Source organism: Megalops cyprinoides, chromosome 21, assembly GCF_013368585.1.
Source record: "Megalops cyprinoides isolate fMegCyp1 chromosome 21, fMegCyp1.pri, whole genome shotgun sequence".
Lineage (NCBI taxonomy): Eukaryota > Metazoa > Chordata > Actinopteri > Elopiformes > Megalopidae > Megalops > Megalops cyprinoides.
Window position 1 is genome coordinate 14,623,381 of NC_050603.1, and position 13,354 is coordinate 14,636,734.

At 40.1% G+C, this 13,354-nt stretch overlaps 1 protein-coding gene across 1 annotated transcript; it reads left to right on the forward strand.

Annotated features, from left to right (window-relative positions):
* Positions 1–813: 813 nt before the first annotated feature.
* Positions 814–12,191, forward strand: LOC118769180 (ectonucleotide pyrophosphatase/phosphodiesterase family member 3-like). The gene is given in 25 exon segments (XM_036516207.1): positions 814–858; positions 1,761–1,848; positions 2,093–2,224; positions 3,031–3,156; positions 3,354–3,414; positions 3,933–4,030; positions 4,187–4,266; positions 4,688–4,807; positions 5,001–5,110; positions 5,522–5,587; positions 5,877–5,949; positions 6,504–6,612; positions 6,976–7,098; positions 7,391–7,422; positions 7,950–8,077; positions 8,411–8,480; positions 8,572–8,659; positions 8,991–9,163; positions 9,760–9,805; positions 9,951–10,105; positions 10,367–10,502; positions 10,605–10,682; positions 11,065–11,197; positions 11,308–11,464; positions 12,018–12,191. Coding segments are annotated over 25 exon segments (2,601 nt in total).
* Positions 12,192–13,354: the final 1,163 nt, after the last annotated feature.

Sequence of the window (13,354 nt, forward strand, 5' to 3'; positions counted from 1 at the left end):
ATTTACTCAACAGAGGCTGCAGATAAAATATTATTACCTTTATGTTAACAGTGGTAATATTTTCCAGATAATTAAGGCAAACTAAAATATTTTATGGTGCCATGTTGCACTGATATCATTGCTGATATCATTGACATCAAACATGAATGGCAATTAATATTCTCTATATGTGGGTGTGGAAATCAAAATTGCAGGTATGTTCATATGTGTTTATTGCATAGTCTGTAAAGAACTTTGACACACAGTGCAACACTTTAGCATTTCATGTGGGAGAAGAGAATATGATGCAGAAATCTATTCAGTATTTGCTTGAATGATAAGACATTTTCCCTCACAAGATTTTTGAAATTAAATGTTTTTGAATATCATACAATGTTATTTTGGCATGCAGGAAATTAGGAAAACTAAGTGTTCATGGTTCTCTGCACCAGAGCAGTGTTTTGCTACTTCCAGTACAGTTCCAAAGTGTTCATTTTCAATTGCCATTTTCGGTCTCTTTGACCATTCAATTTCCCAGAGATCTCTGCCATTCAGTTAGTGTAATAACCTGTGTGGCAATCACCTCTGTTAATTTACCCTTGAAAACGGTTTTTCCTTTCACCTTCAAATGTTAAAGTTGTCAGGTAGGTCATATGTCTATGAGATCAAAAACACGAGGACTCTCTCACAATGAATTGCATTTCTGTGACCTGTTGACTTGGATCAGTTGTGTTCCATAGGTCACTTCAGCGGTTTCCTTGTGTCTGCTTTGCTTGAAGGTTCCTGTGTGTTACGCTCTACAGAAGTAGAAGGCAGTAAAGTCAGCATACAGATATGGGGTTTGGCAAAGATCTCGTGCACAAGAAGAAGATTATAATTGTGAGTATTGACATACTCTAAAATGCTTGTCGTACCATGACAGTTTAATTTGATGTGTAATATTTGGCTGCAGAAAAGTAAAGAGTGCTTTTTGTGATCGCTTGTAGGTGTGCTACATAATCTCATCAATGTTGCTGCTGAACTTCTTTCTCAAACACATTTTCTGAGCTGACTAACACAAACTGCAACAAATGACACTGTGCCTCCATGTTACAGCTTTACTGCCATGTACAACAGCAATCTCTCTGAACTTCACAAAATGTGGTTTAACCTCACAAAAGTGAGATTTTACCACATTTTACATGCATAATTCAACCATCTTCAATTATGTCATAAAATGTATAAAATTTTTAAAATGTATAAAATATTTACATCTGGAAGATGTGAACCCATTGCAGACTGCAGCATTCCTTAAAAAGTGTGTTAGCACTGTCTTGTATTAGGCTTAAGCCTCTCCATAATATTTTTAACAAAATGCATATAGAAATATTTAGAGGGCATACTTAATTGAATGATTACTGCGGATCATTGCTGCAGTTGAGTGAGAGGTCATATCGTCAGTTTGCACTTCTTGAATTGGTTGTTCCACTAGTATTGCAGCAATGTCAGTATGCTGAAAGTTACGTGATGAATATATGAATGAAGTTGTTCAGAGGGCCGTGTGTGTGTGTGTGTGTGTGTGTGTGTGTGTGTGTGTTGAAAAATGAAATGAATCTGAATGAATTTGATTACCTCCGTTTGCATAAGATTATGTAAAAATGATATCTATGTCCACATTTGTGTGAATATGTATAAAATAATCAGTGTGTTGAAATATGACATGAATCTGATTACATCCATATGTATGTTATGTAAACATGATATCTGAATCTGTGGTCCTGTGCATGTGTGTGTTTTTGCAGATCGGTGTGTTGGCAGTGTCCGTGGTCACCATCATCTTGGGGCTGGGGCTGGGGCTCGGGTTGCAGCTGGAGGACTGTCGTAATAAAGGTAATCTTACCTGGAGTCGCTGCATCTGAGGATCCTCCAGAGTTCAGCACAAAGTTTACCCCTCTGACACCATGCAACCACTAGAAAGGACAGGGCCAATTAGATCAAAGTATGCGCCATAAAACATTATCACGACTAGAAATCACTTTCCTTCTATGGCTGTACTGCAGAGGATCACCTCTGGGTTGCCATATTTGGGTCTGTCCAATAGTTCTTCTGCCTCTTCCTCTCTCTGTGTTCCCAGGCCTTCCCACCTCCTGCAGGAACCGTTGCAACGAGCCCTTTGACAATGAGTCACCGGGGTGCCGCTGTGACTCCCTCTGCAGCAACAATAACAACTGCTGCTACGACTTCCAGGACATCTGCCTCCAACCAGGTGAGCCATTTTCATTAGAGATTCATCAGAAATTACAGTTTTGTCACGTACAGGGTTACGACATTCCGTGAAAGTGTTTTAATTATAGTCACAGACAAGTCATGAAGAAGTCATTGTAGACAAGTAGAGAAGGCCTATGGTCCAAATATATTTTTTACAGTGTTTGGAAAACATCCATTTATCTCGCTTACTTACTATGTTACTATGATTTACTAGGTATAGGTTATGTATAGCCTTTAGGTCTGGACATTAGGGACATGATTGTGATATTGTAATATTGCTAACAAACCAGCTAGCTTACTGGCTTGTAAATCAAGTTAAGCATCAAAAGTCATTAGTAATTGGTTTTCCCAGTCTCCGGATGCAATCACAAAATACAGTAAAAATAGTGCATCTCAGCTTCCTCACCCAATTCTAACTGTGGAGTAGTGCAGATTCACAGCAGTTTGACAGTGCAATACAAAAATCTTTAAGTACCTCACATTTATCTATTTATCCTTAAAACATAATGGAAAAGTCATGTAAAATATGGCAGGAAAAACTCCTCCACCCGCCACTCACAAGACCGGTGTTTGAAAATGCAGACATGCCCTTGCTTGCCACAATATAAATATAATCTGTCTGGTGACGTCCTTAACACACCAAGGCTTTCATGTTGCTGCGGCAGTAACATTTTCATCTGATTTTCTTGTAATACAACATTTGCCGGCAGCTTCCACTAATATTGGCACTCTTGGAGTTACTCACTGTTGATTCAATGCTGGTAATGACCACTAAAAGCTAGAATTTCGCCCCGGCCTCCACAGTTCACCAGTGGGACTGCACTAAACTGAGGTGAGGAGAGCAGAGAATTCCTGGCAGTAAGTGTCACTGCTCAGATGACTGCCTGGCCTCTGGGGACTGCTGCACCAACTTCCGAAGCGTCTGCCAAGGTAATTGGACTGTCATGGAATGAAAACACTGTCCCTTTTCCCCCACATACTGAGTGTTGATTCAGACATCATGTTCCATTCGGTACACCCTTCTGTCATTAGATACTGTAATTGCTGCAGATTCTGCTGACTTTGTTGTACATTTCTTCAGAATACAGATTTGAAGGATAAAAAATCTTTTACTTTGTTTTTCTCAGGTGAAACAGAGTGGGTGGATGATATCTGTGAGGAGATGACAGCTGCTAAATGTCCAACAAGGTACAAGGATGTGTGTGGGTGTTTGCAGTCAGACATGCTAGCTGGCCATAGTTTGGAACTACTAAATCCTCAGCCCTAGGGATCTAAAGATACTTACATTTACATTTATTCATTTAGCAGACGCTTTTATCCAAAGCAACTTACATAGGTTACAGTTCTTTACAATGTTATCCATTTATACAGCTGGATATTTACTGAGGCAATTGTAGGTTAAGTACCTTGCCCAAGGGTACAGCAGCAGTGTCCCAGCGGGGATTGAACCGGCAACCTCTCGGTTACGAGTCCTGCTCTTTAACCACTATGCTACACTGCCGCCCGATAGTTGAGGTTGACCCAACATGAAGGCTGGCTGGCACTTCAGTGTTACCAATGCACAGGAGTGCGAAAAAAACGTGTGCTTGTGTGTGCATGAAAGTCACATAGGGAACACATTACAAATGTGTCCAATGACTACAAAGTCCACTGCCAGTGCTTGTCATGTCTTACTGGTACCTTTGACTGTTCGCTTTGATACCCAGCTTTTCAAGGCAGCCGCTGCTGCTGATCTCTCTGGATGGCTTCAGAGCAGAGTATCTGACAACCTGGAGCAAAATCATCCCAGTCATAGACAAACTAAGTAAGTAAGACATCACCGAAAATTTGAGATCTTAGACCCATTGTTTCATTGGAAGTGAGATATAAACATTTTAGGATTGTAACCAGTGACTGTGTGAGAGAAGTGATACTATGAGAGGCGTGCTTTTGGTGTATTCAGATTTTTTTACTCCCGCAGAAAACTGTGGCACTCACAGTCCTTATATGCAAGCTGTGTTCCCCAGCAAGACCTTCCCCAACCATTACACCATGGTCACGGTGAGCTCTCCCCTCCCATAACCATTATACCATTGTCAAAGTGATGTGTTCGCGCAGTACAGTACTGACACAATCTTGCCACAATTAGATGCAGTTTGCCCTCAATGTAATGACATTAATAATTCTCATTAGTTCCTTTTCAGTTTGACCCAATGGCCTCTATGTCCTACTTCCGTTTGCCATCATGCTCCTTGTTGTTATTGCCATCGTGCTGCTTGTGTTTTTGTGTACTGTACATACCATAAATGAAATTACCATTAATGATCAGACTTGCTGCGTGATGATGTTGGACTTTCAGTGGTGTGGTTGTGTGCACCATGAATTTCAACGCATAAATAATCATTTGCTCAATGTGATTAAATGAAACATACAGAGTGAAAAAGAAGGCCCATTGCACACTGTTCATTATGCCTCCCCTCAGGGCTTGTATCCAGAGTCCCACGGGCTGGTTGACAACAACATGTATGATCCCATATTTGATGCATCATTCAGCCTGTCAAACAGTGAGAAATCCAATCCCAGGTGGTACCTGGGTCAACCTGTAAGTCTATGTTGAATCGAATTTAGCTGGAAGCAGTCTGGGGGAGGGTTTTTTTCTAAAGAACTGGGAGTTTCTGTGAAACAGCTGTCGGCAATACTTTTTAATTGGTTTGATTTAGGATTGTACTGTGGAAATAGTAATAGACAGAATAACTAACTAATAAATATCTCATTGGGTATGATTGACTGTACAGATCTGGCATACTGCTATGAACCAAGGACTAAGAGCAGGAACATTCTTCTGGCCTGGATCGGATGTCAAAATCAACGGAACGTTTCCAAATATATACGAAGAGTACAACAGGTACAAAACTTGATAAATGTTTTCAAATATTTTCAATATTTTCTAGTGGTTAAGAAGCAGGACTTGTGACTGAAAGACTGAAAGGTTGCGGGTTCGATTCCCTACTGGGGCACTGCTGTTCTACCCTTGGGCAAGGTACTTAACCCACAATTGCCTCAGTAAACATCCAGCTGTATAAATAGATAACATTGTGAAAACAATGTAACCTATGTAAATTGCTCTAGGTAAGAGCATCTGCTAAGTGACGTAATGTCTGTATATCTGTCGTATACTGTATTTTACAGTTATACGGATAATGCTAATATGTATATTAATGTTGCCTGTAAATTGTATGCTGGTGCTACAGTGTACATATATTCAAGAAAATGGTATGTTTCATCGGTGATCATGCTGTATGCTCTCTCATTGTAGAAAAGTGCCTTTTGAGGAGAGGGTGTTCAGAGTCCTACAGTGGCTCAGGTTACCCGAAGAAGAAAGGTAAAGACCTAGAGCAAAGACTTATCAATGTTTCTTTAAACTTAAACATGTGCAGCAGTGTTGCAGACTGCTTCAGAAGCTGCACTTATAACCAGTAGAATGCAGATTCAACACCCAGGGGCACTACTCCTGTACGCTGGAGTGTGGTACCTGACCTTCGTTGTTAACTCTCCAGATATTTGAGAGAATAATATGTTAATCACTCAGGACAAGAGTGTCTGCTGAGTAAAGCTTTTTCCAGTTCTAAAAGACTCTAATTGATACACATTGTCCTGTTATTTTGTAACAGGCCACATTTCTTTACTTTGTACCTGGAGGAGCCAGATTCATCTGGACACAACTTTGGACCTGTCAGTGGTGGGGTGAGGATGCTGTCGGCACATGCTTTCCCTCCGTCAGTTCGTACACACCATTCATGCAGTCATCATAGGTGACTTCCTCAGACTTACTGACAGATGAAGTCTAACACTAATCTGCATGCAGCACAGTTAAAACTCTGACTTTGTCAAACTGCATAGAGACCTCTGGAACTGAAATCATGACTGTACCACACCACTCTGAAAGGAAAGAAAGCTCTGATTAGATCATTTGTTCTATTAACATCCAGGCACAATGAATACACTGGTTGTTTCAGGCTGTTTCAAGAATAACCCCTGATAAACACCCCACTTGGGGTGGAAATATAAGAAATACGTTTTCTCAATGAAAGGATGTCCAGATGCATAACATTTAATTAATTTCATCTCATAATTACCAAAATGCAGACCCTTTGATGTTCATAAAACAGAGGCCTAATATTACCAGCTGTTAAATCTTGGGGGAAACCTAATGCTAAAAACAAAGTCCTGTCAGGAATGCTTTATAAATTTCCTTTTAAAAAAGTGTTCTCATTGACAATTGTTGAAATGTTTCCCAGCTAATTGAGGCCATCCAGGGAGTTGACAGAATCGTTGGTCAGCTGATGAACGGTCTGAAACAGCTGGGCCTTCATACATGTGTCAACATCATAATTGTTGCTGATCACGGTAAGAACAAAACAACAAAGAACAGAACAAAAAAATAAAAAACATGCCAAAGAGAGGAAGAATGCAACCAAAAAAATTATTTTTGCAAGGGTTCATTCAAAGGCCTTTTTAATCAAATCATTTTGGAAGACAAAGTGAAAGAATTATGGCTGGAAGATTTTTTGCCAGAAAAAACTAGTGACTAGTAAACTTAGTGAGGCAAAGAAATGTTTGTAGCTGGGGAAGGTCTATGTGTTTGCCATTCCTCATGTTGTATGATGAAAAATGGAATAAAACCATGCTGAAATGAACAGTACAGACACATAATGAAGCAAACTACAGTTGGCCTACAGATGCCCTGACATCCCCTGTCTGTGACTGCAGGTATGGAGGCCACAAGCTGTGAGCGAATGGAGATCCTCGAGGACCTGGTGGGCGAAACAGGTCACCTTTACGTGACAGAGGGGGCATTTGGAAGAATTAGGTCAAAGGACAAACAGCAAACCTGTGAGTAGAGACCAGAGGAAAAAGAAATACACTGCAGTGTAGATGTTGACACACTGACAACACAGTGTTCCAAACATTTGTTTATAACTGGCTTCTCATAAAATTAAAATTAAAAATACTGAAAGGCTAAAGAACAAGATTTGTTACCACATACTAAATATTTAAAAGATTTCTATCACAAAAATATCTGGCAAGTTATGTGTCCAATCCATTTTGCAACAATTTCTGTTTGGGTTCTATTGTGGATAGTATGTGATTAATTCTTATCTACACCCACTGGTTCCTTTGGCAGTGGACTCAGCGGGACTTGTGGCTAATATGACTGTAAGTTAAAAGCAAAGACCGAATACCATATTCACAAATAATGAATAAAGTAGTTGAAGGGCATTTAGTGATTCTATTATACTAGATTCACTAAAAGGAATTACCCAAGTCTACTTTTGCTTTACTTGTAAATTGGAAAAATAAAACCACCATCTTGTTTGAAAAGCTTGAGGTTCCACTCTTTTAAATAATTAAATAATTGATTATACTAATTGAAAGGTTTTTATCACTATGAGACATTATGAGCAAAGTTCTCTTTAGAAATCCAAAAGATTTACATAAGGTGTAATATGTCTAATAAGTATAAGAATAGTTATTATATTAGTAATTTAAATTATACTTAAATAATGTTAAATGAACCTCTCCTTCTCTAATCAAGCTGTCTATTCTGAGGTGACTCAGTCAGAATGAGGCCACAAATCAGTTTAAAGCTATGAATAACTTTAGCCTCAACCACCAACAAATGACCTTCACCAATCAATCTCGGTGGTAAAATTGCATTGCCAGTGTCTGTGTTATTCCTCTAGTGTAAGAAAACAGATCAGAAGGTGAAGCCATTCTTGAAGTCACACCTGCCCAAACGTTTTCACTATGCCAACAGCAGACGCATCGAGGATGTCAACGTGCTTGTTGACCCAAAATGGTTGTTTGCGAGGTAAAGAACTGCATAGCTATTTCCCACGTAGCAGAAAAAGTGATAAAAATGGCATTTACTCATTTATACAGTCTAAATACAAACAAAACCTTGAAAACATTAGAGTTTAAACTGTCAAAAAGTTTCATTTCTGAATTTCATAGCATAGAGCACAGCCATGAAGACAGCCATTTGGAAAAAAGTTCAGTGCTTAACCATTGGCAAATTCATTTCACATGCAGACTCACTTTGATTTGTTAAGTGAAACCATTAAATCATTAATTATTAAAATAGGCCTGTGTTATTTTTTTAACATACCAGTTTATTACCTGAGTTATATCCCTTGTTTTCTAGCTACAAAGGATCCCTTACCTTCTGCGAGGGTGGTGCCCATGGTTACGATAATGATGTATACAGTATGCAGGTAAGCAGATGAGTAATGACTGGAAATGTGCAATTGTGGTTACAGCAAGAGTAAGTGAGACCAACCTCTCCCGTGTCTGTCTTTCACCAAGGCCATGTTCCTAAGCTATGGACCCAAGTTTCACAATAAAACTCGAGTCGATCCATTCTCAAATGTTGAACTCTACAACCTCATGTGCGGTGAGTTGCAGTAAACAACACTTCACTGACCTTCTTATCTGAATTTACACAACACACCTGTTTCTCTTTTTATCAAGCGCCATAAAAACGGAGAGGCTGTAAACACAGTATGAGTCAATGGAACTGCAGTAATTGAATGTGTAGGAAATGAGTAGTCGAGCTCATGTCAGTGTCTCAGTAGTTCCAAACAGACTGATAACACAAATGTACAAAAGACTGTAAATAAACTCTGAACAGTAAAAGAAGAGAAGTAAAAATTTACCTTTCATTCGAAAAAGAAAGATGTTTTACAGTGAAGCTGAACACTGACAACATGCTGGTCTCTCCCCAGATGTACTGGAGATATTTCCTGCTCCAAACAATGGCACCCATGGTAGTCTGAACCACCTACTGAGGGTGCCCTGGCACCACCCCACACTCCCCACTGAGCAGACACCGCCCGGGCAGTGCCCACTCCTGTCCCTCAATCCCTCTGACCCCCTGGGCTGCTTCTGCCTCGAACTGGTAACCTCCTCCACTTAATCTCACCTGCACTTCAGCCAAGCCTACCTTACATTTAAATCCTGCTTCACTTGCACTCCAATCCCACTCCACTTGAAGCCCACCTCACTTGTGCTTAAACCTCGCCTTTTAATCCACATGACAGTGCGCTGGGAAGCAACCTGGGAGGACATTTCAGAACTATGCCAGCGACATGCAATGCTTAAATGATCCATTAATGTGAATGGGTGTCTGTGATAGGTTCACATTAACAAAACTATCTGAAATTTCAGTGGTGATATTTACAACTTTGCTATTGCAGGTAGAAAGAGCATGAGAGCTGGGGTCAGGTCACCTGTGCACTATTCAAACAAGGAATAACAAGGATTACCCTCTGAAATTAAATGGGTGTACACTCCTTAGTGGTGTTGTCCTCACTAATACAGTGCGGTGATAGCTATGTGGTACACTGTTTTCCAGAGCATGACCCTCCTGCATGTTATTTATTTTTAATTTCAAATAAATGCGTAAGTTGCATAAGATAATATATGTTTTTCATTAAAATGAGCAAAAAGGCGAAAGTTGTTTCTTACCTCTTGTAAATATTTTTTTCTTCTCAGAATACAACCCAGTCAAATAATCGGCTGAATTTGACAGCAACAGAAGGTAAAGTCTATGTGTATTGTAATGCTGATATAGCTGATGGCAGCAGTTGTGGACATGATTGGGTGGGGGGGGGGCTGTTAAAGAACAAGGTGCTTTGCCTGAATTGCTGAATGTTGGTAAAAACAACACAATAACCCCATTTCAGTGTCTGCCAGTGAGAAGAAACACATGCCATTTGGGAGACCTCGCGTTCTGCAGTCGAGTGAAGATTACTGCCTTCTGCATCAGCAGGGTTTTGTGACTGCCTACAGCAAAAGATCTCTTATGCCAATGTGGAGCTCATTCACTTTGGACAAACCTGTGAGAATAATATTTAATTCAGTACCAAAATAAATTCATTCTCTCCATAAATCATGGTCAGTAGCTTTGTTTGTAAACATATGCCACCTTGTGGACATAGTGTATCATTGTCTATAAAAAGACTTGCGTGGACTACAGTATTTAATGTCTTGACAGTAGCAATCGTAATAGATGAGGTGATTTCAGCTCTAATCACTCATCATTTCTTTCCCACACCAACCTTGTGTGGTATCTCAGTAAAATCTTAAATGCTCATCGTAGGAAAATCTGAACTCCCTCCCTGCAGTCGTCCATGACTGTCTGCGGGCTGACGTCCGAATCCCAGCTGACAGCAGCCCTCGATGCGACCAGTACTCTGCCGCAGGCAACATCACTTATGGCTTCCTCTATCCGCCTAGTAGGTGACATCACACAGAGGTTGTGCTGCTGAAACTGTGGGACATATTCGTCTGTTCGGACCCACGCTGTAAGGCTGTTTTATCCGCGTTGTTATTTTCAGATCTCAACAGAACACTGGACGAGCAGTATGATGGATTGCTGATGAGCAATGTTGTACCCATGTATCCTGAGTTTAAGAGTAAGTGTGCGCCTCACCCGCTCCATAAATCATCGCCCTCTCCTCTGACATTTCTTAACGTCTCGTTAGGTAAATGCTGAGATTTACCCTGTGTAGGGGTGGCATTGTAGCATAGTGATAAGGTGCAGGGCTTGTAACCAAAAGGTTGCTGGTTTGATTCCCTGATGGGGCACTGCTGCTGTACCCTTGGGCAAGGTACTTAGACCACAATTGCCTCAGTAAATATCCAGCTGTATGAATGGTGACATGTGAAAATTATAACCTATGTAAGTTACTCTGGATAAGAGTGTCTGATACATGACAATAATATAGTGTAATGATGCATTGCTCATCTGGATTTCAGAATTATTTCCTGAAACCCTATGCTGGTGTTTTCTTTCAGGAATTTGGGATTACTTCCACGCTGTGCTGCTGAAGAAATATGCTATGCAGTACAATGGGATCAACGTGTTGTTGGGCCCAGTGTTCGATTACAACTACGATGGACTTAATGACAGCCCAGATCAAATTGGACAGTATGTTGGCTCGTCACTGTGTACTGCAGACAACACTATGGAGGCAGCCTTGTTTAAAATGATCTAAACTAATAGCATTTTTCACTTTCTCTGCACATGGCTTCCTGAAGGTTTCTTGCAGGTACTCGCATACCAATCCCTACGCATTACTTTGTGGTCCTCACCAGCTGTAAGAACACTTCACAGCTGGCGGATGGCTGCAGTGAAGAGATGCAGGCAGTCTCTTTTCTGATACCACACAGACAGGACAACTCAGAGACCTGCAATGTAAGCCAACAAACATCTGCTGTATCAGCTTAAGCTTTTCAGTTTGTCAAGGAAAGACCAATGTGTCAGCTCAGGACTGTACAATTTCCAGTTTTTACCCCATTTTAGCAACCTGAAACATGGCCGTAGCTGCTGTGTTCTTCAGTGATGCATGCACTGACATGAGGCATGGATAGAATGATTGAACTCATACTGTATGTGGGGCATTGCTGTAGTCACCTAATATGTATCATAAAATTTCCAGTTGTGTCTATGAGAAATAATTTACATGCTTTTCATTTATCAGCAATTACATCAGCTTCCAAGCATCACTATAACGTAATTTGAACATTTAAGTTCCACTGCCTCAGTTACTTTCCGTGTTTGAACATTGTGACCTACAGATGAAAACCTGTTGGATAATTAAAGTATAGTGGCTGCTGGGAGCCAGAGTAGAACGCTCCAACTATAGACGGCTGTATTCGGCATATAAAAGTGTTTGGTAGCATTACTTTCATTGAACCAGTTGATTTTCTGTAAAAATGTGTGATGTGCTAACTGTGTATCTCACCAGAGCCAAGATGCAGAGTCTCAGTGGGTGGAAGACCTTCTATGGTTCCACCAATCCAGAGTGAGAGATGTGGAGTGGATCTCCGGATTGGATTTCTACCAAGAGAGCAACCGACCACTCTCAGAACTTCTCCGTATCAAGACCCGCCCAACTGCTGCCATCCACAGAATGGGTTGAATTTACAAATTTCTATACTTATGTATTCAGTGCTGCAAAATCATAAAGCAAAATATCAAACTATGAAAATCATAAAGTGGTACTGATGGAAGATGAAAAGTTGAAAAAAGGATTATATCGTTTCTTTCAATATTTTGACAATTACATTTACATTTAATCATTTGGCAGATGCTTTTATCCAAAGTGACTTACAGATGAGGCAGAGTACAACACAGGCAATAAACCATAAAGGGAGTCAACAATATTACAAGGTACAAGCTAGCTGGTGTAGATACGAGTCCATTAAACCATTTTCATTTTTTACAGGAAAATAAATGTTAAGACATAAGAAATTACTTTAGATGGTAGTGGTTCAGGTGACCAGGTGACCGCGCCGCGGCAGAGTGCCTTCAGATGTTTCTTGAAGTTGGTGAGGGACTCGGCAGAATGGATAGAGTGTGGAAGTTCATTCCACCATCGGGGGACAATGGACAGTTCTGGATAGTGAAACATTAGGAAGATAGGAAATCTTTTTTTCATGTTTCCTTTTTGAATATGTTAAACATTTCAAAATAGTATTTTCTAAATAGTGTCAGTAATCAACTCTTCAGTCATCCCATAATGACTTAGTCATTCTCCTTGTGTAGGATTCCATGAAAATGCTACTGTCAAGACATACACACAGCCACAATAGTGCATGAGATTCAAAGACAGGTAGAAAATGTGGAGTTACATTTTAAAAATTTGTCAGTGTGAGATTTGAGCTTTGTGCATGTTAGTTAAATTGAACATCCTAAATTCTCTTCATGAATTAAGGTCATGTGTGTGTATGTGTGTGTGTGTGTGTGTGTGTGTGTGTGTGTGTGTGTGTGTGTGTGTGTGTGTGTGTGTGTGTGTGTGTTTTTGCAGTCTATGTATGTAAGTGTAAGTACATTTGCTTCTTTTTTTGGATGACATTACTATTTCAGCATGATATTGCAGGATCTCCAGACCAGCTGCAGTCCACCCTGTACAGTTTCTTTATAATACTTTTGACTCTTTATATTTTAGTGCCTTTTTTTAAAATCCATAAACAATATTTGTTTTAAAGGAAGTGCTGTGAGATCCAACAGGTTTTCACAACTGAGTGGACCTCTACAAGCTCCCAGTGAATTTTTTTCTATTGGATTTTTCTATTTCTTTTT